We start from the raw sequence: 26,782 nt of genomic DNA, 5'->3' as shown, positions 1-26,782 counted from the left end.
CTAGTCAAGAAATTTCTAAAATATGATTGAGTTTAGATATTTCTCTGATAGTTAAGAAAAAGATTTGGTTTACCAGGTCAGCTAAACTGTTAGGTGGGGGAGGAACGTACATACAGTCTTTAATGAAACTCCAGAGAAAGAACAACAGTGGTGTCAAGTCTAGGGAGCGAGGTGGCCATGCGATTGGCCCGTCACGATCAATCCACCGTACTGGAAGGCAGTTAACGAGGAAACCTCGAACTTCCGTGAGGAAATGAGATGGTACCTGCTTGGAGGTTCTGTAGAGTACTCGGGGAGAAATTTACGCCGAACAATTTTTGCAAATTTCGTTTCAGAAACCAAAACACACAGCGAGCACCAGTGAAAATAGCTATTTTAACAGTACACTACGCTGGCGCTTCTGGAGGCAGAATAAGGTACTGATGCACTGTGCGAATCAAACTTAAGGTTGTTTGCTACGAAATGACGCATATACCGATTCTGTAAGTTACCTCAATAAATTTCTATATCATTCTAAAGTTGTAAAGTCCTTTTTGAATCACCCTCTATTTTTGGTACACGTTGGAACACTTCGTAGGTATTTTCAGTGAAAAATTAAAAATAGCCTTTTTCTTGCCGGGTGCAATTGTGGAGACGATTATACCACAGTATGCAATATGGAAGAGAAGTATAACGCACAGATGGCCTGTGTTAACGTTCGCAGAAAAAGGTATGTGGGAATTGTATCACCGTTTGACAAGGGCAGCGAGTAGGAAACGGTGCAACAAGATAAGTAGCTGGTCGAGTGAGAAGTAAGGTGCGTTATCTAACCAAAAGTAGGGGGACGTGCTGCTCACATGTAATGCAACAAACGGTAATGAGCGCCAATTATTGCTTGTCACTGTGATAGGTAATCGATTACGTCGTATAGAACGTGGACAATGATATAGGTAAGTTTCCTTTCCTTTTTTTTGTGGGGGGGGGGGGAGGGGGAATCTGTCTCGTGACTGGTTTCATGCGATCCACCTTATCATATCTGAGTAGCACTTGTACCAGATGTCCTCAGTCGTTTGTTGGATTTATTCCAGACTCTGTCGTTATCTACACTTTGTTAAATAACATGGAAGTTATTCCTTGATGTCTTTCCATACATCTCATCGTCCTGTCCCTTCTAGGCGCTACAGTCTGGAACCGAGCGACCGCTACGGTCGCAGGTTCGAATCCTACCTCGGGCATGGATGTGTGTGATGTTCTTAGGTTAGTTAGGTTTAATTAGTTTTAAGTTCTAGGCGACTGATGACCTCAGAAGTTAAGTCGCATAGTGCTCAGAGCCATTTGAACCATTTTTTAACCTGTTCCCTCTTCTTGTCAATATTTTTCACATGTTGCTCTCCTCGGAGATTCTGCGAAAAACCTCATTTCTTACATCAGTTCATCAACTTTTCAACTGCTTAGTATAGCTCCACGTCACAAACGCTTCGTTTCCTATCTTTTACGGTTTTTCCACAGTCCATGGTTCACTTCCATACAATGCGGTTCTCCAAACGCACATTTTCTGAAATTTCTTCCTCAAATTAAGGCCGATGTTTGCTAGAAGACATCTTTTGCCTAGGAATGGCTGCTTTGCCTGTGCTAGTCTCCTTTTTATGTCCTCCTTGCTTCATCCGTTATGTGTCATTTTGTTTCCGAGGTAGCAGAACTCCTTCACTTCGTCTACTTCGTAATCACGAACTTTGATGTTAAGTTTATCGCTAATTTCATTTCTGCTAGTCCTCATTGATTTATTCATTCTTCGTTTTATTGTCAATTAATATTCAGTGCCCCCCCCCCATGTACTATGGATCTTGCCGTTGGTGGGGAGGCTTGCGTGCCTCAGTGACGCAGATAGCCCTACCATAGGTGCAACCACAACGGATGGGTATCTGTTGAAATGCAAGACAATCGTGTGGCACCTGAAGAGGGGCAGCAGCCTTTTCAGTAGTTGCAGGGGCAACAGTCTGGATGATTGATTTGGCCTTGTAACACTAACCAAAACGGCCTGCTGTGCTGGTACTACGAACGGCTGAAAGGAAGGGGAAACTAAAGCCGTAATTTTTCCCAAGGGCATGAGGCTGTACTGTATGGTTAAATGATGATGACGTCCTCTTGGATAAAATATTCCGGAGGTAAAATAGTCCCCCATTCGGATCTCCGGGAGGGGACTTCTCAGGAGGACGTCGTTATCAGGAGAAAGAAAACTGGCATTCTATAGAGCGGAGCGTGGAATGTTAGATCCCTTAATCGGCCAGGTAGGTTAGAAAATTTATAAAGGAAAATGGATAGGTTACAGTTAGATATAGCGGAAATTAGTGAAGTCTCTTGGCAGGAGGAAGAAGACTTCTGGTCAAGTTAATACGGGGTTATAAATACAAAAGTAAAATAAGGGTAATGTAGGAGTATGTTTAATAATGAGTAAAAAAATAGGAGTGCGGGTAAGCTACTTCAAACAGCATAGTGAACGCATTATTGTGCCCAAGATAGACACGAAGCCCACGCCTACCACAGTAGTACAAGTTTATATGACAACTACCTCTGCAGATGACGAAAAGATTGATGAAATGTATGATGAGATAAAAGAAATTATTCAGATAATGAAGGGAGACGAAAATTTAATGGTCATGGGTGACTGGAATTCGATACTAGGAAAAGGAAGAGAGGGAACAGTAGCAGATGAATATGGAATGGGGGTAAGAAATGAAAGAGGAAGCCGCCTATAAGAATTATGCACAGAGCATAACTTAATCACACTTGGTTTAAGAATCATGAAAGAAGGCTGTATACGTGGAAGAGGCCTGGAGACACTGGAAGGTTTCAGATAGATAATACAATGGTAATACAGAGATTTAGGAACCGGGTTTTAAATTGTAAGACATTTCCAGGGGCAGATGTGGACTCTGATCACAATCTATTGGTTGTGTACTGTAGATTAAAACTGAAGAAACTGTAAAAAGGTGGGATTTTAAGGAGATGGGAGCTGGATAAAATTAAAGATCAAGAGGTTGTAGAGATTTTCAGGGAGAGTATTAGGGAACGATTGACAAGAATAGGGGAAAGAAATACAGTAGAAGAAGAATGGATAGCTTTGAGAGATGAAATGGTGAAGGCAGCAGAGGATCAAGTAGGTAAAAAGACGAGGGCAAGTACAAATCCTTGGGTAACAGAAGATATATTGAATTCAATTGATGAGAGGAGAAAATATAAAAATGCAGTAAATGAAGCAGGCGAAAAGGAATACAAACGTCTCAAAAATGAGATCGACAGGAAGTGCAAAATGGCTAAGCAGGGATGGCTAGAGGACAAATGTAAGGATGTAGAGGCGTATACCACTAGGGGTGAGATAGATACTGCCTACAGGAAAATTAAAGAGACCTTTGGAGAAAAGAGAACCACTTGTATGAATATCAAGAGCTCAGATGGAAACTCAGTTCTAAGTTAGGAAAGGAAAGCAGAAAGGTGGAAGGAGTATATAGAGGTTTTATACAAGGGCAATATTATGGAAATGGGAGAGGACGTAGATAAAGAGGAAATGGGAGATATGATACTGTGCGCAGAATTTGACAGAGCAGTGAAACACCTAAGTCGAAACAATGCCACGGAAGTAGACAACATTCCATTAGAGCTACTGATAGCGTTGGGAGAGCGAGCCATGACAAAACTTTTCCATTTGGTGAGCAAGATGTATGATACAAGCGAAATACCTTTAGACTAGAAGAAGAAGATAGTAATTCCAATCACAAAGAAAGCAGGTGTCGAAGGTGTGAAAATTACCGAACTATCAGTTTAATAAGTCATGGTTGCAGAATACTAACGCGAATTCTTTACAGATGAATGGAAAAACTGGTAGAAGCCGACCTCGGGAAAGATCAGTTTGGATTACGTAGAAATGTTGGAACATATGAGGCAATACTGACCCTACAACTTATCTTAGAAAATAGATTAAGGGAAGGCAAACCTACGTTTGTACCATTGGTAGACTTAGAGAAAACTTTTGACAATTTTGACTGGAATAATCTCTTTCAAATTTTGAAGGTGGCAGGGGTAAAATACAGGGATCGAAAGGCTATTTACAATTTGTTCAGAAGCCAGCAGGCAGTTATAAGAGTCGAGGGGCATGAAAGGGAAGAAGTGGTTGGGAAGGAAGTGAGACAGGGTTGAAGCCTATTCCAGATGTTATTCAATCTGTACATTGAGGAAGCAGTAAAGGAAACAAAAGAAAAATTTGGAGTAGGGCTGCAATATCAGCAGAAAATTTTATCATTGGTATCCTATCACCTTGAATTTTAATCCCACTCCTGAACGTTTGTTTTATTTACATCATTGCTTTTTCGATATGCAATGAGAGGCAAAAAGATTGACCTGCCGGAATAATTTAGAGTGCAACAACAGAGCAGTGAGCATGCCCAAGTTCAGAAGTGCCAGCGTTCTCAACTCTACCGTAAATGTCGAGATTCACTAGAATTTAACTCATCGTATCATTTCTCTTGAAAGTCATTAGTCGAACACATAGAAACTGTTGAAATATAAAAAATACTCGTCGATAGAATTACTACAGCGACAAGAGATTCACATCTGTTTCATTGGTTGAAGGGATATGATGACCGTTTACGAACGTAAGGAATGAGCGTGCGAGTCTAGCTGGACTAGATTGTAATTTTTTATTTAGACCTGCGCATGTAATATTTTAAAACTTAATTCGCTACAAATTGTGCAGTTGTAGACATTTCTAGGTTCCACATTCTTTCAAAAGTTTCTATTTTGTAATACTTGAATCTTTAAACAAACAGCCATCGTAGAAATATTGAACATGGATGTATTATTGCCACTTGATGTCTCTACAGTTTTCAGCTAAGAGAAACGTAACAGCTGAATGGCATATTTTTCTAAACCCTTCAGCCTGATTTACACAAGAGAATGGATGTGCCTTCCAGAATGTATTGTTTCCAGTTTAATATTCGTTCTTCAACTACGGTAGGCCTTCGACCGTTACACTGAAAAGAAGAGGTCCGGTATCTCCTTGGTAGCGTGTCAGTTTACTGTACTGGTAGGCGTTGCATGTGTCGGATCGAATTTCACCGCAGCCTTTTTTTTACCGCGTCCAAAATGCTTCGTACTTTATTTACGTTTTACTATTAAATTATATTTTATTTTTTTATTTTTTCGATATTCTCTTCAATATATAACTTACTATAGTAAATAAAAAAATAATCTTCCTTGGAAGATAATATTTATCTGACGTCCCATAACAATAAAAATAGTCATCATTGGAGGGTGATATGCATCTGACCTCCCATATAAATAAAAATAATCTTCCTTGTAGGGTGATACTAATTTGACTTCCACAAAAGTACAAATAGTATAGTAATAAGTAGATATGTATTTTGAAATTAATATTGCTGGCCTAAAACTACGTAGGCCTTTTACAGAAAAATGAAAGAAAGTAAAATGAAGAGTAGGCTACGTATAGCTTCAGTATTTTGTCCACTTGCCATTGGCATCAAGAACAGTATATGGAAGAAGTCCTCATCTATGGCAATTCTCTCTCACGAAGAATAAACTTAATCCCTTAGGCCATTCGCAGTTCCCGGAGGACGGTCTGGCCAATTGTCCCGCAGAGACTTCTTAAGGTGTGCCGATACGTGCTCTATGGGACTGAGGCAAGGTCACGAAAGGCACAGGATAGTATTCTCTCTCCTTTGAAACCTGCTCTGTACCATAACGCTAATGTGTGGCAGATGATCATCGTGTTGGTAAGTGAGACGTATTCGGGGTACCAAATTCTAGCTCCAGGGATGATTACATTTTCAATAAAATGTTCATAGCATGCTGAAATGTAATCGTAAGACATCGAGCCCGAAAGCTTCACACTTATGCGTCCGCTTGTAGCGCGTGTGGCCACGAAGCGCGTCTCATATCGTCGCCCACCTGACCGTTAAACAAGAACAGAGCCTCTGCTCATGGAATCAGTTGTGCACTCTTCAGAGAAAACGACTTTCCTCCAATCGACATCTTTCCATGAACTCGCAATTGCTAGTCTATCCACGGCTTATTCATCAGACTACGGGACCTAATTCCATGGTCCTTTAATATCCTGAGAACAGTTCTCGGCGAGCCCCTGAAATGTGATGCTCTCCTTAGTTTCTGGATGAGTGACAAAGGAGCATTCTGGGCAACGCTAACCAATGCTTTTCCGTCTGGAGACTCGTGGTCTTCCAGGTAATGGACGTCTCGCTATCTCAGCTGTTGAAGCATCAGTAACTAATTTACGGCGCAAGATATCCGTGGAAATATTCAACAAGCATAGTGCTAAACTCAAACTGAGTTTTTGACAGATAAGTTACTTTACAATCACAGGATGGTCACAGGCGCAATGACACAATTGCATGTCATGTAAAATCTTCCAAAGACAGTGCCTTCCGGTGATGAAACGCCGTTATACGACAACAGGAACCGTGAGTCACGAACATGATTCTGGTCGAAGTGAAGTATGTTAGCGGCAAGAAACAATCAATGCCTTCTCTGCGCGATAGCAATGGAGATACTATCGAAGACAGTGCTGCCGAAGCAGAGTTACTAAACACAGCCTTCCGAAATGCCTTCACAAAAGAAGACGAAGTAAATATTTCAGAATCCGAATCGAGAACAGATGCCAACATGAGTACCGTAAATACCCTTGGGGTAGTGAAGCAACTTAAATCACTTAATAAAAGCGAGGCTTCTGGTCCAGACTGTATTCCAATTAGGTTCCTTTCGGAGTATGCTGACGCATTAGCTCCATACTTAACAACTTATACAACTGTTCACTCGACGAAAGATCCGTACCCAAAGACTGGAAAGTTGCTCAGGTCACACCAATATTCAAGAAAGGAAGTAGGAGTAATTTGGCTCTGAGCATCATGGGACTTAACTTCTGAGGTCATCAGTCCCCTAGAACTTAGAACTACTTACACCTAACTAACCTAAGTACATCACACACATCCATGCCCGAGGCAGGATTCGAACCTGCGACCGTAGCGGTCGCGCGGTCCCAGACGACTGAAGCTCCTAGAACCGCTCGGCCACTCCGGCCGGCTAGTAGGAGTAATATACTAAATTACAGGCCCATATCGTTAACGTCAATATGCAGCAGGATTTTGGAACATATATTGTGTTCGAACATTATGAATTACCTCGAAGAAAACGGTCTATTGACACACAGTCAACATGGGTTTAGAAAACATCGTTCCTGTGAAACACAACTAGCTCTTTATTCACATGAAGTGTTCAGTGCTAGTGACGAGGGATTTCAGATAGATTCCGTATTTCTGGATTTCCGGAAGGCTTTTGACACTGTACCACACAAGCGGCTCGTAGTGAAATTGCGTGCTTATGGAATATCGTCTCAGTTATGTGACTGGATTTATGATTTTTTGTCAGAGAGGTCACAGTTCATAGTAATTGACGGAAAGTTATCGAGTAAAACAGTAGTGATTTCTGGCGTTCCCAAGGTAGTGTTATAGGCCCTTTGCAGTTCCTTATCTATATAAACGATTTGGGAGACAATCTGAGCAGCCGTCTTCGGTTGTTTGCAGATGACGCTGTCGTTTATCGACTAATAAAGTCATCAGAAGATCAAAACAAACTGCAAAACGATTTAGAAAAGATATCTGAATGGTGCGAAAAGTGGCAGTTGACCCTAAATAACGAAAAGTGTGAGGTCATCCACATGAGTGGTAAAAGGAACTCGTTAAATTTCGGTTACACGATAAATCAGTCTAATCTAAAAGCCGTAAATTAAATTAAATGCATATGTATTACAATTACGAACAACTTAAATTGGAAGGAACACACAGAAAATATTTTGAGGAAGTCAAACCGAAGTCCGCGTTTTATTGGCAGGACACTTAGAAAATGTAACAGACCTACTAAGGAGACTGCCTACACTACGTTTGTCTGTCGTCTTTTAGAATACTGCTGCACGGTGTGGGATCTTTACCAGATACGACTGACGGAGTAGATCGAAAAAGTTCAAATAAAGGCAGCACTTTTTGTATTATCGCGAAATATGGGAGAAAGTGTCACAGAAATGATACAGGATTTGGGCTGGACATCATTAAAAGAAAGGCGTTTTTCGTTGCGACGGAATCTTCTCACAAAATTCCAATCACCAACTTTCTCCTCCAAATGCGAAAATATTTTATTGACACCGACCTACATAGGGAGGAACGATCACCACGATAAAATAAGGGAAATCAGAGCTCGTACAGAAAGATATAGGTGTTCATTCATTCCGCGCGCTATACGAGATTGGAATAATAGAGAATTGTGAAGGTGGTTCGATGAACCCTTCGCTAGGCACTTAAATGCGATTTGCAGATTATCCATGTAGATGTGGATGTTCGATTTAAAATGGTACATGGACGACAGTGACTGTTACTCTGATGATGCAGATATAGTTGCACATATGGCTTGCTGCTTCTACGTAAAGTAGATTGATGTATTACTTAGTCGATATGGTAGGGAGTAGTGTTCTGCAAGTATAATAACGTGTCTGAGATCAATGGTGGGATGGGCTCTAGATCTCCTTGTACCTATATGTAAGTCCCCACCATTGTATCTGACTCGTGTTTACATTAAATTCACACTGTATATAGCCTCTTTTCCCTATATGTGTAAAGCATCTAGACACAAAATGGGGGCCACACCTCTTGCAAGATCACCCGCTGCCAGAATGTGCGTTCCCTGCTGATGTCTCACCTGGTCTTAGCAGAGCCTTGTCCAAGTTGAGAGCGGGCATTTCGAAAGCCAGTGAGAGAATGGCAGCAAGCGCCAGCGTCAGTGCCATGTCACCCAGCGTTTTATGTACCTGCAATACACACACAATTTGCAGATGTTTACACATAGCGCTCTTAAGAAAAATTCTTATTTTCTTCTACAATAAAATTTTGCGAGATCTATAAATCTACGAATTAAGCCTTTGATACCACACTTGTAAGTACCCATAAGAGGCATAGTATACCGTGGAAAATGAGTGATGAAGTGGAAAAAGTTTTCCTTTTTTCTCTCTTAATCGTGTGAATCGACTTGGCAGTGGCAAAAGGGTAGTATTCCGGCCAATGTGTAACACTGTAACGCCGAGAGGCTGTTTATATTTTTGAGAACTTTTTCTGTATTTTGTATGCGCAACGAACTATAATCAATAAATGTCTACAAATGTACATTAAATTGTATATGAATTAAGAATAAGATGTTAGTAGTTTTTTGAAACTATTTAAAGTAAGAACAATAGCCTACAACAATGCTTATGACCCATCATTACTTTAAAAATTAGCTGCAACAGTTAAAATCAATCACACAAAATGACCACACCGTTACTCAGTAGCCGAAGAAAGAAAATTTGGATCTCTGCCTTTTCTCGGTAACATCTTCTATCGACTCACGAAGCTGTTTAAATCACACAACATCAAATTAAGTTTTTACACAAATAACGAAATACAAAACAAAGTAGTTTGAAAACAGCTACTCATCTTAACATAAACCTGCTACGCATAAACTAATGCTGCTACTGCATAGAGGAAACAGGAAGATGCTCAGGAACGCGATACAAAAGGTGCATCATCGCACTTTGTTTACGAAGTTTAATTAAATCCTGTTTTGATTTCCAACAGCACGAAATAGACGTTCGATTACAGACGTAGAAAACAGCTTTCATACTCTGCGCAGCGTAGACAAGGGGATGAAGGCTGACTTTCTTGAAAAATTAGAGATTTTCACTCGTATCCCTAAATTAACGCACACTGTCTTAAATGAAGAATTAGAATTAGCAAAGATTTTTAAAATCAGTCTCGACGTTGCAAAACGAAGCCCTTATTATTACATCCCGCACTAAAGCACGCGCACACACACACACACACACACACACACACACACACACACACCACGTCATCCTCCCCCATCAGCGACTACCTACTAACCACTTTCTTCTTAAGTAACTCTTTCCCACCCTCTCTCGTTCTCTCTTTCTTCTTCAACCCTCTCCTCGTCTCTCAACACCTCTCAATAATTGTAATTAATGCCATCATGTAGGACCGTATGATTTTATGACGTCAGTACCTCTAGATAACTCGTCATATTGTAAACTTACCTGTTTCGATATTTTACAATGACAAAACTACCCCCACACTGCTATAAACAAGTACTAAGCGCTGTAGCACATGTTGATGAGGTGCTGGGCAAGTTAAACCAGTAATGGGAAAACAAAAATTCTACGATTAAGAAAGCTGAATGCTTGTAGTCATTTCTAAAAACATCTATTTGTCACAGTCGCTGCGTTATAGATCCATAAGGGATAAAATTTTTGTTTCGCTACCCAGAAAGGCAAAATCAAAGTGCGTAAATATCAAGTTCAGTATCTGACACTAGGCTTTACCGTCATTATTTTGAATAATGAGGAACGGCAACCACATGTTCTTCGTTTGGAGCTCTCAGACAATGATAGCTTGAAGCTTATAAAATTGTAGAGATACGAGCAGACAAATCAGACCATGTAAGTAAACCAACAGAAGTTTTTAATTGTCGTGACCAACAACTAAAAGAAAATGCAAGGTTTCTCAAAAAACAGGTATCAGATCCCAAGAACGCCCTAAGAGTATTCCTATAGGTACACTACTTAACTGCAAAATACAAATCACCACGCTTTATTGGCGAGAAATTACTTCTTCCCGGAGCCATATAAATGCGCGTAGTCATGCGTAGAGAAATATTTGGCGACAGTTTGAAGTCGAAACTACTCTCAGATGATGCTGTGGGTCGTCGTATCGATGCAGCAAAAAAATGGCTCTGAGCACTTTGGGACTTAACTGCTGTGGTCATCAGTCCCCCAGAACTTAGAACTACTTAAACCTAACTAACCTAAGGACATCACACACATCCATGCCCGAGGCAGGATTCGAACCTGCGACCGTAGCAGTCGCGCGGTTCCGGACTGAGCGCCTAGAACCGCTAGACCACCGCGGCCGGCTCGATGCAGCAGCCACTGATTTGAAACACCTAGCACGGCTTCACGACAGCCCAAAGTTCGCCATGCTGCAGCCTCATGACACTTCGGAGTCCGCCCCCGTAGCTGAGAGGTCGGCGCGACTGACTGCCATGCGGTGGGCCAGTGAGACACGCTTCGGCTCCCGGCCGGGTCGGAGGCTTTCTCCACTCGGCGACTGGATTTTATGTCGTCCCCATCACCATTCCATCATCGTGGACACACAAGTTGCCCAGTGTGGCGTCAACTGAAAACACTTGCAACTCGGCGGCCGAATTTCCCCAGGTGGGGACTCCGGGCCACCATTGCCAAACGATCATTCTATTTCACTGATATAGGAAATCTTTCCCAGCTTCTGGTATGAAAATGAAATGCACGAGGACTTCATATTTTGTAAATTTCTGGCAGGGAGAAGTAAAGGCGAAGATGTTTCCTTCTTTGTGATTTCCTTTTTGATGATGATAATCTGTCATGGACAAATTGTGTTGGTTTACGTAGCGGTGGGGCGTCAGCATTTACTGGAACTAAAGAGGGGATTGTGGGAAAAGCGTGTGCTGTTTCTCTTCCTATAAACTCACAGATCGCACGGTACACAGGGAGGCATTGGCTGAACGATGTGGAGCACGAGCTTTAACCAATAGGCTATTTTCCATTCTTTGTGAGGAGATGAGTTCCACTCAGAATGCGCTTCTATTGCACAGAGATGTACGTCGTTGTTGCACGGTAAAGTTCTTCGTCGTATTGTGGAGAGGAAGGATGAATATCGTATTTTCCTTCTGAACAGCAATCCTACACTCGCGGCTTCATTTCTGAACGAAAAACGGCTTCTACTATTGTGCTACGTGGTCGATGATTATAAGAAACTTCACGATCTTAAACTATCACATGAAGGCCGAAACAGTAATATAATCTTTCTGAGCGAGAAAGTGCTTGTGTTTAAAGAGAAAACTTGGAGTTTGGAAAACCTAGATGGGAAAGGTAACAATGAGATGTTTTCTTGTCTGAATGATATTGTGACGGAAAAGTTTGAAGTAGCTAAAATTAGTAAATTGGCATAGTACATCTCGAAGACCTTTGTCAACAATTCGAGAATTAATTTCCGTAACATACAACTTATCAACAGTAGGAGGAGCTAACAGAACTGTCAGAACACTCCGAAATGAATTTAAATCGAAGTCTCTTGAAAATTTTTGGGTTCATACTCGGAAAGAATATCATAGTTTGGCAAGAATTTCCTTTTTGGATAATCAGATTGAATATAACAATTTTTAAACTCATATTTAGATGTTGATTATTATCCTGCCTTATTGCCGTCATTTGTATGTTGAGATCTTTCAACTATAAAAAAAATTCTAAACGAATTAAAAGCAGTGTAGATGGAAACAGTTAAACTTTAACTAACTAATTAACTTGCGAATTGCCGGCCGAAGTGGCCGTGCGGTTAAAGGCGCTGCAGTCTGGAACCGCAAGACCGCTACGGTCGCAGGTTCGAATCCTGCCTCGGGCATGGATGTTTGTGATGTACTTAGGTTAGTTAGGTTTAACTAGTTCTAAGTTCTAGGGGACTAATGACCTCAGCAGTTGAGTCCCATAGTGCTCAGAACCATTTTAACTTGCGAATTAATTTGTAAAAAAATATGTAGTGGAAGAGACATATTTACTCAGTTCCAGTAATTGCACACGCAGTTGTGACTATTTATGAGCTATTTGTGTTTGTTAACTTCCACCACCTTTGAATAATGTAAATGCACGATAATTCAAAAAAATGTTCAACTCTGATGTCATCGACAGACCCTCTCTACTATTGTTATTGTTGGAACTGACACCTGCAGTATTTAAACAAAAGTAAATAGATATCGTAGGCCGTTTTTGTGCAAAATGCGAGAAGTGCTTAGGAAGGAAAGAAAAATAGAAGGCGGGGGGGCCGAGGGGGGTGGGGGGGGGAGGGAGGAGGTGGTCGGCAAAATAGTTTATGCTTCAGAAAGCGGGGAAGGCGGGTGGGGGGCGGGCGACGGAGAAGGTTTGAGATCCCCTGGTCTAGAGAGCTGCAACAATACTGGGGCGTCGCGTTACATGACTGGTTGAAGCAGACCTGCAAAGAACTCATGCCAAGGCTTCTACAACTGTCAGGGACCTTCTGTCGCCGGCTCTACTGTAGCCCACTGCGCCGGCCGGAGTGGCCGAGCGGTTCTAGGCGCTACAGTCTTAAGTAATTCTAAGTTCTAGGGGACTGCTGACTTCAGAGCCATTTGAACCATTTTTTGTAGCCCACTGCAGCTGTTAGGCCAGTTCTTTCGCTAGCTCCACTGTAGTGACATCGGTCCTGTCTGTGTCGAAGGTGGGCGCAACACTAATCTTCCGTTCTTCTTTCCCAGTGATTTATATGTTAACTGTACATCGAACTCTAAGCATGCCATCAAAGACAACATAACGGCCAGGAAGAGACACTAAAATGGAAAAGAAAACAAAAATTCCTATTCTTTGTCCTATGACCCTATTCATTTAATGTTCCAGATTTCTAGAGAAAAACACGACGCACTGTTTCAAGAGTAGTGCAAAAACCGGTGATAATTCTGGTGTACGATTTCAAAAATTACGTGAGATAGAAGGGTTGGATCTTTAATAGTCGCAACTAGTTATTTACAACTCGTACAAAATAGATATGTGTTTCAAAGTTTTACTGGCCTTCAAAGTAATCACCAGCATTGTGCATTTTCATCTGAGTTTTCAGAGCATGTGCTTCGGTAAGTGCCGATGTGATAAGGAACACCACTCAACCAATGATATGAAGATTACAGCACTGCATTGATACAAATGGTCATCACTTCGAACACCTTTTCTAAATGGACGTTCATGCCACCTTTGTGACCTTTGTTGACCTTAAAAGACCTTACTGTTACACATCATTGGATTCGTCTCGATAATCGCTATCAGAAAAAATTACCAAACTTCAGCACCGCATTTAAAAAAACACAAAGTTGACCTTCATGTCTCTGAAGCGACCCCACTAAGCAACAAAAAACCAGCGTCATATTGGGGCCCCAATTGTCCCATGCAACTTTTGTCACACAAACTTTTCAGCTCCTATCATACTTTCGGAGTTATTCTTGGTGGCAATAGTTAGTGCCTCGCCCTGCAGGAATGAAGATATAATAAAGTTATATTGTTAAATTGTTCACAGTTTTTTCAGTGGTTCCTCTCACCTACGACATCACCACACCCGCCTACCCCCTACGAAGGTGCCACCACATAATGGTCCATACATTTCTTTAAGGAAAACAAAGTTTCTCTTCCAGTTACTGGGAAGCCTCTCTTTGAAGGCAATGATAATCGTCATGTGCTGTCTCGAGTAACATAGTCATGTATAAATTACGCCAGAAGAAAATATTTCTCTGAATCTAATCTCTTACAAGGCGGTTATAATTAAACTTTCGCTGCTTCAGGGGGTCCCCGTGAAAGACGAGTGATCGTAAGACTATGGAACTTCGAGGAAACGTTTGTTAAGGACACGCAGAAGAGAAATGACGAATAAACCAATGAGAGAAACATATCTTCATTTCCATATCATAGGGTAACACTGGTTTTTTGCGTACCATGTCTATGTTCCAAGTTGCAAACGTTGCTCAATATCACGACCATCTGCATCGAAGACAGTCCGAAACCGCTCTGGAGATACCATTTCACAATTGTTCGTGGCACTTTTCGAACGGCGGACCATGGAATGTTCAGCTCTCGTGACACAACTCGTGAACTGCTTGAAGACTGTCAATGCGACCAAGATTCTCAACCACGGCAATAGTAATTTCTTCAGTAGTTTGTAGTGCGGTTTGCGGTCGGCGTCTACCAGAAAAATTCCAAATCGCTAGCTAATTCTAACTTCCGAATTGTGTACTTCAGCCCCTGTGCCGAAAGAAGTATTCCTTCAATGCGTCGATAATCGCGAAGAGCAGTAGCACTGTTGCTGTTGTTTCGATAAAACAGCTTTACGCATATAGACTAGATACACTGTTCGCACAGAGTGTAGATTTAAAAATAAGAAATTGACGTAAGAACATACAAATTCGCTTACAGAAAAACACAAAAAAATTGTGCAGGCCATACAGTCTACGCGAGCGAAGCAGCGGCGCTAATCTAGACTTGTATAATTACCTAACTGCGGCTTGTTACACTTACGAGATAGTAGCGCCCGTAGGTAATTGGCGTCCTTGTCTCGCCCTGGTCGTAGAAAAGGATGATGTACTGCACGAGGTACGCACCGTAGCAGAGTTTGGCGAGTGGCTGGAACCCATTCCACGACAGGAAGGTTTTCACTGGACCTGGAAACAAGTGGCACAAAGTGGTGAAACAGTTGCTTGAAAGTGGAGAACAGTAGACTCATCTCCTCGTCTGTGAAGTGATATGAAAAGTCAAAGACTTCAAGTGCCTTGTGGAGAGGATAGTCCAGGACTTCACTGAGAGACCACAATTCATTCTTGGAGACTCGCAATTAGGACTGTTGGAATACCACTATACTGCACCCATACAAGCTCAGTAAGTTTGGACGGTAAGGAAGATTAATGTTTAATATCGTGAAATGGTTAGATACTGACAATACAACGTATATTCTTTGTTCATAGTCTCATACTCTAACGATCTCGTCGTCCGTGGGGCGTTAAATCTTCCTTTGTTCATAGTCAAAATACAAGCACATGGCCTGTAGCTTAAACGTTAGTGAAGAATAATTACCAGGCACAGTGCTAACTTCTTCCAGTCATCACTGATCTAGGCATAGAAGGTGTTTATTATACCCGGAGGAACTGTAGTACTGAGATAAAAAGTTAACTCGTATCAAATCCAGGTAAAATCCCAAGTTTTGAGTGATTACTTCCATCAATGTTATTACTGGTTAAGTCCGACTGTCATGAAAAGACGAGGCTCTAACTTTTATATCCAGAGCACGGCATTTGATTGCCTAGCTCGAAGTTGTTGTTTTCACGGCTTCCAAAATCACAGTGTCCCAATAATTAAAGCGCGAGTTGGAGTCCTCGTCTGTGCGAACATAATTTTGCGTTTATTCATCAGACAGCGCTCTGTCGCCACTGACTTTTAAGAATTTTGTACTTAAGGTGAAGTCGATGTTCCACACAGCGACCGTTGTTGGTCCGCAGAATGGGAACCGCGCTACGTGTTGGTTCTCCTGTGTTGGTTGAACGGCATCGTACCTTGGTTTCCTCGACAGAACGTACCTAACGTCACGCACTGAAAACCTTTTTCTTCTGAACGGCGTTATCAGATGGATAATCTAAGAGCCGAGCTTGTCCTTGTCCGAAATAGGAGACACTACTCAGTTTGCACATGCATCGACACTCCACAGCGGGCACAAACGTAAGCTATGCACGTAGAGGGCGCCACTGCAGCATCCGCCATCTCCGCGATGTTATCATGATTTAATCTAGCCATTCAGATGCCGTTATGTGGCCGTAAAAGTTGGAACCTCATCAATTTCACGACGGGTAGACTTGTCCTTTGACGACGATGATTGAGGCAGTCATCGAAAGCTTGAGATTTTTTCCGAAATTAGCTAGAGAATTTAACCGAAAACTTTTTATCCAAAGAATTAGTTGAGAAAATTTTTCTAACCTGTAATACTGAAGACTGTATTTGACTCATTGTTAGTCATCACTGAGAAGTCTTGAGACAATCTGTGTTCATAACAAACACAACACAATCTTGTAACATTGCCCTCGGCACTCATAACTCACCACTCGTGTTGTAATTGACCACTTTCACAGAACCAGCCCCATTACGTAAGAATCGGAGAGCAAATCGGCTCTGACGTTTCTAAGAAACTATCCTGATCTCCAATTGATCCTGGGGAAACCTCAAGAACCACAGTTCAAGACTTCCAGCCGTTTTTTGTCACTTCGACTCGTGTACTGCAGACTAACTTCGTCTGCCGCAATATCAAACCAATGTTGCAGGGTATGAACCGTATATGCTTTGGAATATGTTTGTTTTAGTTATTTTGCAGATTATGCATACTAGGGTTATTCGGAAATTAAGGTCCGATCAGTTGCGAAATGGAAACCATAGTGATAATTAAAAATGTTTTATTTGCAACAGTTAGCTGTACCTTCCAACCATTGCTCTACCTAGTCACCGCTCCGACTTACGTCATCTGTTCGTAGTGTTGTACTAACTATCCGGTACACTCGTCATAGAAGGCAGTCGCCTCCGCTTTCCGCCAATTCTCTGACGCTGGTCTTCAGCTCGTTATCTGTCTTAAAATGTTGTCTTCGTAGCAAGTGGTTCATGCCAGCAGAGATGAAAACCAGAGGGAGCCAATTCCGGGATGTATGGTGGATGATCAAACACTTCCCATCGGAAACACTGCTGGACCGTCCTCATTATTCCTGTTGCGTGCGGCCGAGAATTGTCATGAAGACGGAAATGCATGACAATTACGTTATATGGAGTTGCATGAAATCAGTAAGCAGCCATAATTCTACATCTACATCTACATACATACTCCGCTAGCCACCAAGAGGTGTGTGGCGGAGGGCAATATTCGCGCCAAAGTTATATATCCCCCCCCCACTCTGTTCCACGCGCGGAAAAAAAAGGGAAAAACGACAGTCTGAACGCCTCAGTACGAGTTCTAATTTCCCTTATCTTTGAATGGTGATCATTGCGCGATTTGAAAGTTGGTGGTAAAAATATATGCTCTACATCCTCGGCGAAGGCGGAATTTAGGGCTTCGTCTATGTGCAAGTATGTCCCACTTCAAAATTGCTATGAGATCTGTAGCGCTCTCTCGATGGCTAAATGTACCAATCACGAATCTTGCCGCTCTTCGTTGGATGGTTCAAATGGCTCTGAGCACTATGCGACTCAACTTCCGAGGTCATCAGCCGCCTAGAACTTAGAACTACTTAAACCTAACTAACCTAAGGACATCACACACATTCATGCCCGAGGCAGTATTCGAACCTGCGACCGTAGCGGTCGCTCGATTCCAGACTGTAGCGCCTATAACCGCACGGACACTCCGGCCGGCGATCTTCTTTGGACTTTCTCAATCTCTTGAATCACACCCAACTGGTAAGGGTCCCATACAGACGAACAATACTCTAAGACTGGACTAACTAACGTACTGTAAGCAATTTCCTTTGTTGAAGGACTGCCTCGCTTCACGATTCTACCAATAAACCGCCTTCTAGAGTTCACCTTGCCCGTTACTTGTGTAATCTGATCATTCCATTTGAGATCATTTCGAATAGTCACACCTAGATACTTGACGGATGTTGCCGCTCCCAAAGACTAGGCATTTATTTTGCACTCGTACATTAATGGGGATTTTCGTCTTGTTATACGCAGTAGGTTACACTTACTAATATTGAGAGATAACTGCCAGTCATTACACCACGCACTTATTTTCTGCAAATCCTCATTGATTTGATCACAACTTTCGTGTGATACTACTTTCCTGTTGACTACAGCATCATCGGCAAACAGTCTAACGCGGCTGTCAATACCATCAACCAGATCGTTTATGTAAATCGTAAAAAGTAGCGGACCTATTCCGCTGCCCTGGGGCACACCTGAAGTTAAGCTCGTTTCTGTTGAAGTCACCCCATTCAGGACACTGTCTGTTAGAAAACTTTATATCCAACAGCATATGTCATCGGATAGACCATAAGGGCGCACTTTTTGGAGCAAGCGACAGTGCGGATCTGAGTCGAACGCCTTTCGAAAGTCGGGAAATATGGCAGCAAACTGGGAGCCGGTACCTAGAGGCTGTTGTATATCAGGCACAAAGGGGGCCAGCTGTGTCTCGCATGACCGCTGTTTCCTAAAACCCAGCTGGATTCTGCAGATTTTTTTTCTTAATTCCACAAAACCAGTAAAAAAATGGCTACAATGAAATAACATAAAGAAGGTGACAAATAATTGCAGTCATAAATTACAGCATTCAAAGAATGAGTCTTTAGCAATAGCACAATTTAGCACCTTCACTGCCACCTTCAACCGGTGGCAGATCAGCATGCACACTTTCTTCTTCTGCAGTCTGAGGTTCCTCATCACCATTTCCCAGACTCAAATTACTCATTCAGTAAATCCTTGATGTGTGTTCCTTCTAGGGTAAATTACGTGGACAGAAGAGCAGTCCAGAACAGCGACGTCTCAAAGGCCTTCACTGCCTTTTTATTTTTGTCAGTTCCAGCCTTTTAAACGCATCCTTAGGGAGTAAGAGATCTTCCTTTATATCAGACACCAGATGTTTGCCGTCATATTCTTGTATCTGCTGTACTACTGATTTATTTTTCATGTTTGACTTGCCGGGAACGTGACCCAACCCATTCCCTCTCTACTAGGAGTCCAGTTCCTAACCTATACCCATTCTGTTGAAGTCAATTCGGAGCATGTTACCATATTTCTTATTGTGATTCTGATATTTAAGTATTTTCTCGAATTCATTTTTCATATACATCTTGTATTCAATATGTTCATCGCTCCCAATATTGTTAAATCATAACTTGTATATTTGGCCATTAACCAAATCACTGCGTTATTTTTTGCCTGAGGGTAGTAACTTTCCTCTGGTCTGAAGAAAATGTTAGTCGGTACACAGATGAGCTTCTCAGAGTCTAGAAAGGTCTTCATGTCTGAACACAAAATATGTTCCATGATTCTACAACAAATCGATGTCAGTGAAACTGGCCGGTAATTATGTGCATCCGATTTTCTCCCCTTTTTATAGATTGCTATGACCTGGGCCTTCTTCCAGTCCTGTGGAATTTTCCACTGTTCCAGTGATCTCTGGTACTACATTTGTAGCATAGTCAACATGTAATCTTACGCGGATACCGTCTGGGCCAGCTGGTGTCTAAGGATCTTAACTGTTTTACAATCTCAGATACACTAAACACTGTCAGCCATCCTTGCGTTTGCTCGATAAATGAAAGGGGAAATTGTGCTGCAATCCTATACCGTAAACGAGTTTTTGAAAGCTAGGTTTAGAATTTAGGCCTTCTGTTTATCATCGTCCGTCACATTACCCGTACTGCAAGAGAAGATATTGAATTATTTTGAATTATTTGTGGCGTTCATACATTTTATGTACGACCACAATTTTGGGGATTATTTTTAGAATGTCCAGATAAAATATTGCTTTCAAATTCTTTAAAAGAATCTCTCATTGACCTTTTAACAGCTGCTTTCATTTCGCATAATTTCTGTTTGTCAGCGGGGCAGTGACTACGTTTAAAACGACTGTGCAAAATTCTCTGCTTTCTCAGCAACTTCCTAATATGTTTGTTGTACCAAGGTGGATCCTTTCTCTCCCCAATAATTTTGCTAGGCACGTACTTCTCCAGCGCGTGGTACACAGTGCCTTTAAATTCCGATTCCGACCAAAGATACTCAATATCTTTGTGTCCCGCGGTGAGTGATTGGAGCTGACTATGAAGATATTCATTAATGACACTTTTATTTGCTTTCCCAAACAAGAGAACTCTACGCTGTTTCTTTGGTTTTTTTGCAGCTTCCACTGACATAGAAGCCACAACGACATTATGGTTGCTAATACCTTCTTATGGATTAACTTTCTCAAAAAGATCCAGTCTGTTTGTCGCCAAGATATCTAATATGTTCCCATCTCGACTTGGTTTTCTAATCAGTTGCTCATGGTTGTATGTTGAGAGCGCTCCTAGAATAACTTCACACGAGGCTTTGCTTCTGCCTCCTGTGATAAACGTGTATTTTTTCCAGTCAGTTGATACCAGATTAAAGTCTCCACCTATAACTAATAGATAATTTGGATATTTATTTCCTATGTACTCAAGACTTTCCCTGAAACGTTCTGCGACGTTGGTTGCGGATGCTGGTTGTCTATAAAAAGATCCTAATACAATGGCCAATCCTTGTCTGATTGACAGTTTTATCCAGACTGGCGGGAGACACTATTTTCTAGACCTCTTTACGTACTTACTGTGCGCTCAGAACGGAAAAGAGCGACAAACGCGATACTAGCAACGCTTCCCAACACGTGTACAAAAGTTCCATCGGATATTCCTGTGGTTTAGATTTCGAAATGTGCCCGTATATGAGATAAATATGCCAATGAATATTCACGCTTTGACTGTCTGAGTGGTATCAGTGCGGAATATTCATATGCAGAAGTTGAGATCAAAATGCAGACTTCGAACGAAGAAATGTGGCAAATAAATGAACTGGTTCCTGCTGTTCCAGTAGATCCAGTAATTACGATGAAATATCGATAGCCTGCCCAGCAAAGGGCCTCTGCGTGAACCATGGAACGCCAGGAGTGGGATGGCGGATGCAGCACCACACTTGTCGCCAGTAACCAACTACCAGAAAGGAGCAACTTGTACATGATGTTACAGGACTGGCAGTGTCGCGTCAGGGGGTCCAGTGGTGAAGCTCGTGCCTGGAAACCGAGAGCTCGCAGAATCGAATCCCGGTCGCACCACCGAAATTTGCAGTTTGCTTTCATCTAGATCTCACCTCCCACCGAAGGTGAGGAGTTGCTGGGAGCGACATGTCGTTCGGATTCCACGTCAAAGTGTACACCCACTCTCCCCGATAGGATTACTGGGGTAGATTAGGAACGCGCAAGTCATCAAACTGATGCCCAGCTGAATTAGTTGCACCTGGCCATTGGGCCACACGAAATCCATACACATAACAAAAATGGATGTGTGTACGTTCCACATCTCCTCCTAAATTGATGGACTGATTTCAACCAAATTTGATGCAAATATCGTTCACTGTCAGGCAACATACGCGGTGGGCGTAAGTACTACGTACTTACAAGAGTTCTGGAGATATGGCATCATAAATAACGAGATGCGTGAAAATTTCTATTCAGGTTTATTGCTTCTGTGTTACTAACTGTATTCGCAGCAGATTTCGCAGACAGTGTAGATACACTACGTGATCAAAAGATCCGGACATCTGGCTGAGAATGACTTATAAGTTCGTGGCGCCCTCCATCGGTAATACTGGAATTCAATATGGCGTTGGCCGACCCTTAGCTTTGATGACAGCTTCCACTCTCGCGGGCATACGTTCAATCAGGTGCTGGAAGGCTTCTTGGGAAATGGCTGCACATTCTTCACGGAGTGCTGCACTGAGGAGAGGTATCGATGTCGGCCGGTGAGGCCTGGTACGAAGTCGGCGTTCCAAAACATCCCAAAGGTGTTCTATAGGATTCGGGTCAGGACCCTGTGCAGGTCGGTCCATTATAGGGATGTTATTGTCGTGTGACCACTCCGCCACAGGCCGTGCATTATAAACAGGTGTTCGATCGTGTTGAAACATGCAATCGCCATTACCAAATTGCTCTTCAACAATGGGAAGCAAGAAGGTGCTTAAAACATCAATGTAGGCCTGTGCTGTTTTAGTGTCACGCAAAACAACAAGGGGTGCATGCCCCCTCCGTGAAAAACACGACCACACTCTAACAACACCGCCTCCGAATTTTACTGTTGGCACTACATAAGCTGGCAAGTGATGTTCATCGGGAATTCACCATACCCACACCCTGCCATCGGATCACCACATTGTGTACCGTGATTATTCACTTCACACAACGTTTTTCCACTGTTCAATCGTCCAATGTTTACGCTCCTTACACCAAGCGAGGCGGCTTTTGGCATTTACCAGCATGATGTGTGGTTTGTGAGCAGCCGCTCGACAATGAAATCCAAGTGTTCTCACCTCCCGCCTACCTGTCATAGTACTTGCAGCGGATCCTGGTGCAGTTTGGAATTCCTGTGTTATGGTCGGGATAGATGTCTGCCTATTACATATTACGATCCTCTTCAACTTTCGGCGGTCTCTGCCAGTCAACAGATGGGGTCGGCATGTACGCTTTTGTGCTGTACGTGTTCCTTCACATTTCCACTTCACTATCACATCGGAAGCAGTGAACCTAGGGATGTTTAGGCGTGTGGAAATCTCGCATACAGACGTATGACACAAGTGACACACAATCACCTGATCACGTTCGAAGTCCGTGAGGCTCGCGAAGCGCCTCATTCTGCTCTCACACGACGTCTAATGACAATTGTGGTCGCTGATATGGAATACGTGGCAGTAGATGGCAGCACAATGCACCTAATATCAAAAACCTATGTTTTGGGGGTGTCCGGATACTTTTGATGACATAGTGTATATGCCGCTAAATGCGCCTGCAGACTTTTGTCATGCTACCACACAAACTTTAAGGGATAAGACGGCATTAACACTGAGATTCGTGAAAAATTGCCGCATTGTGAATGACGTTTGAATGGAGGTGCCAAAAGTAATGGGATACCTCATAATATCGTGTTGGACCCCCTTTTGCCTGGCGTAATGCAGCAGCTCGGCGTGGCGTGGACACAAGTCCTGGGAAGTCCCGTGCAGAAATATTGATAACTGCGGCCTCTATAGCTGTGCATAATTACAAAAATGTTACGGTGCAGGACTTTGTGTACGAACTGACCACGAACATGAAGTCCATGAATGGCTGCAAATGCTCCCCAAACAACCGAACGTAACCATTTACAGTTATGATCGTTTCAGTCTGTTCCATGTAAAAACAGCCCACACCATTACGGAGCCACCAGCACCTTGCACAGTGCCTTGTTGACAACTTCGGTCTATGGCTTCGTGGGGTCAATGCCACATCCGAACCCTACCGTCAGCTCTCAAGGAAGGCCGTCGACCACTGCGATGTCTGTGGTGAGAGGTAATACCAGAAAGTTGGTATTTCGGCACATTATTGACACTGTGGATCTTGGAATACAGAATTCCCTAACTGTTTCCGAAATGGAATGTCCCATGCATGTAACTCCAACAACCATTCCTCGTTTAAACTCTGTTAATTCCCGTCGCGCGGCCATAATCACTGCGAAAACGTTTTCACATGAATCACCTGAGTACAAATGACAGCTGTGCCAATCGAGTGCCCTTTTATACTTTGTGTACACAATACTAGGTGTATATGTGCATATCGCTATCCCATGATGAGTCTTTGGAAGCCCCTGCAGAAATATTGAGCCATGAGGCCTCTACAACCGTTTACGATTGCGAAAGTGTAGCCGCTGCAAGATTTTGTTCACGAAGTGACGTTTAGATTATGTCACCTCATTGTAAATGTATTACTTCTTTGCTCTGAGCTTTATTCGCAACAAATTTCGCAGACAGTATCTACATACGCCTCTGAATGTACCTACAAAATAATATCATGGTACCACACATTGTTGGCGTCATAAACGCTGATCATCATCATCATCATCATCATCATTATCATCATCATCATCATCATTTAAGACTGATTATGCCTTTCAGCGTTCAGTCTGGAGCATAGCCCCCCTTATACAGTTCCTCCATGATCCCCTATTCAGTGCTAACATTGGTGCCTCTTCTGATGTTAAACCTATTACTTCAAAATCATTCTTAACCGAATCCAGGTACCTTCTCCTCGGTCTGCCCCGACTCCTCCTACCCTCTACTGCTGAATCCATGAGTCTCTTGGGTAACCTTGCTTCTCCCATGCGCGTAACATGACCCCACCATCTAAGCCTGTTCGCCCTGACTGCTACATCTATAGAGTTCATTCCCAGTTTTTCTTTGATTTCCTCATTGCGGACACCCTCCTGCCATTGTTCCCATCTACTAGTACCTGCAATCATCCTAGCTACTTTCATATCCGTAACCTCAACCTTGTTGATAAGGTAACCTGAATCCACCCAGCTTTCGCTCCCATACAACAAAGTTGGTCGAAAGATTGAACGGTGCACAGATAACTTAGTCTTGGTACTGACTTCCTTCTTGCAGAAGAGAGTAGATCGTAGCTGAGCGCTCACTGCATTAGCTTTGCTACACCTCGCTTCCAGTTCTTTCACTATGTTGCCATCCTGTGAGAATATGCATCCTAAGTACTTGAAACCGTCCACCTGTTCTAACTTTGTTCCTCCTATTTGGCACTCAATCCGTTTATATTTCTTTCCCACTGACATTACTTTCGTTTTGGAGATGCTAATGTTCATACCATAGTCCTTACATTTCTCATCTAGCTCTGAAATATTACTTTGCAAACTTTCAACCGAATCTGCCATCACGACTAAGTCATCCGCATATGCAAGACTGCTTATTTTGTGTTCACATATCTTAATCTCACCCAGCCAGTCTATTGTTTTCAACATATGATCCATAAATAATATGAACAACAGTGGGGACAGGTTGCAGCCTTGTCTTACCCCTGAAACTACTCTGAACCATGAACTCAATTTACCGTCAACTCTAACTGCTGCCTGACTATCCATGTAAAGACCTTTAATTGCTTGCAAAAGTTTGCCTCCTATTCCATAATCTTGTAGAACAGACAATAACTTCCTCCTAGGAACCTGGTCATATGCCTTTTCTAGATCTATAAAGCATAGATACAATTCCCTGTTCCACTCATAACACTTCTCCATTATTTGCCGTAAGCTAAAGATCTGGTCCTGACAACCTCTAAGAGGCCTAAACCCACACTGATTTTCATCCAATTGGTCCTCAACTAATACTCGCACTTTCCTTTCAACAATACCTGAGAAGATTTTACCCACAACGCTGATTAAAGAGATACCTCTGTAGTTGTTACAATCTTTTCTGTTTCCATGTTTAAAGATTGGTGTGATTACTGCTTTTGTCCAGTCTGATGGAACCTGTCCCGACTCCCAGGCCATTTCAATTATCCTGTGTAGCCATTTAAGACCTGACATTCCACTGTATTTGATGAGTTCCGACTTAATTTCATCCACCCCAGCCGCTTTATTGCACTGCAATCTATTGACCATTTTTTCCACTTCCTCAAATGTGATCCTATTTCCATCATCATTCCTATCCCATTCTACCTCGAAATCTGAAACATTATTGATGGCCTTTTCACCTACATTGAGCAACTCTTCAAAATATTCCCTCCATCTGCCCAAGGCATCCACAGGATGCACCAGCAGTTTTCCTGACCTGTCCAAAATACTTGTCATTTCCTTCTTACCTCCCTTTCGAAGATTGATAATTACACTCCAGAATGGTTTTCCAGCAGCTTGACCCAGAGTCTCCAACCTGTTTCCAAAGTCTTCCCACGATTTCTTCTTCGATGCTGCAATTATCTGTTTGGCTTTGTTTCTTTCTTCAACATAACTTTCTCTGTCTACCTGGGTTCTGGTACGTAGCCATTTTTGATACGCCTTCTTTTTCCTTTTACAGGCTGCCTTGACTGTATCATTCCACCAAGATGTTTGCTTCATCCTACTTTTACACACTACTGTTCCAAGACATTCTTTAGCCACTTCTAGTACTGTGTCCCTGTACCTTGTCCATTCCTTTTCCAATGACTGTAATTGACTACATTCAACTAACTGGTACCTTTCTGAGATCGCTGTTATGTACTTGTGCCTGATTTCCTTATCCTGAAGTTTCTCCACTCTTATCCTCCTACATATGGACCTGACCTCCTGCACTTTCGGCCTCACAATCCCAATTTCACTGCAGATTAAATAATGATCAGTGTCATCAAAGAATCCCCTGAATACACGTGTGTCCCTCACAGCCTTCCTGAATTCCTGATCTGTTATTATATAGTCAATGACAGATCTGGTTCCCCTGCCTTCCCAAGTATACCGGTGAATGTTCTTATGTTTAAAAAGGAGTTTGTGATTACTAAGCCCATACTGGCACAGAAATCCAAGAGTTGTTTCCCGTTCCTGTTGGCCTCCATAT

General features: G+C 42.4%; 1 protein-coding gene across 1 annotated transcript in view; it reads right to left on the bottom strand.

Annotated features, from left to right (window-relative positions):
* The window catches only part of LOC126095169 (nose resistant to fluoxetine protein 6-like), a 435,403-nt gene that overhangs the window by 1,370 nt on the left and 407,251 nt on the right, over nt 1-26,782 (bottom strand). The window contains exons 11-12 of the mRNA XM_049909897.1: nt 15,203-15,345; nt 8,752-8,860 (exon numbers count right to left, since the gene is read on the bottom strand). Coding sequence (XP_049765854.1) covers nt 8,752-8,860; nt 15,203-15,345 — 252 coding nt within the window. The remainder of the gene's footprint in view (nt 1-8,751; nt 8,861-15,202; nt 15,346-26,782) is intronic.

The sequence above is a fragment of the Schistocerca cancellata genome, chromosome 8 (genome assembly GCF_023864275.1).
Source record: "Schistocerca cancellata isolate TAMUIC-IGC-003103 chromosome 8, iqSchCanc2.1, whole genome shotgun sequence".
In the NCBI taxonomy this organism is placed as follows: Eukaryota; Metazoa; Arthropoda; class Insecta; order Orthoptera; family Acrididae; genus Schistocerca; species Schistocerca cancellata.
This window is presented reverse-complemented; position numbering and strand designations above follow the sequence as displayed.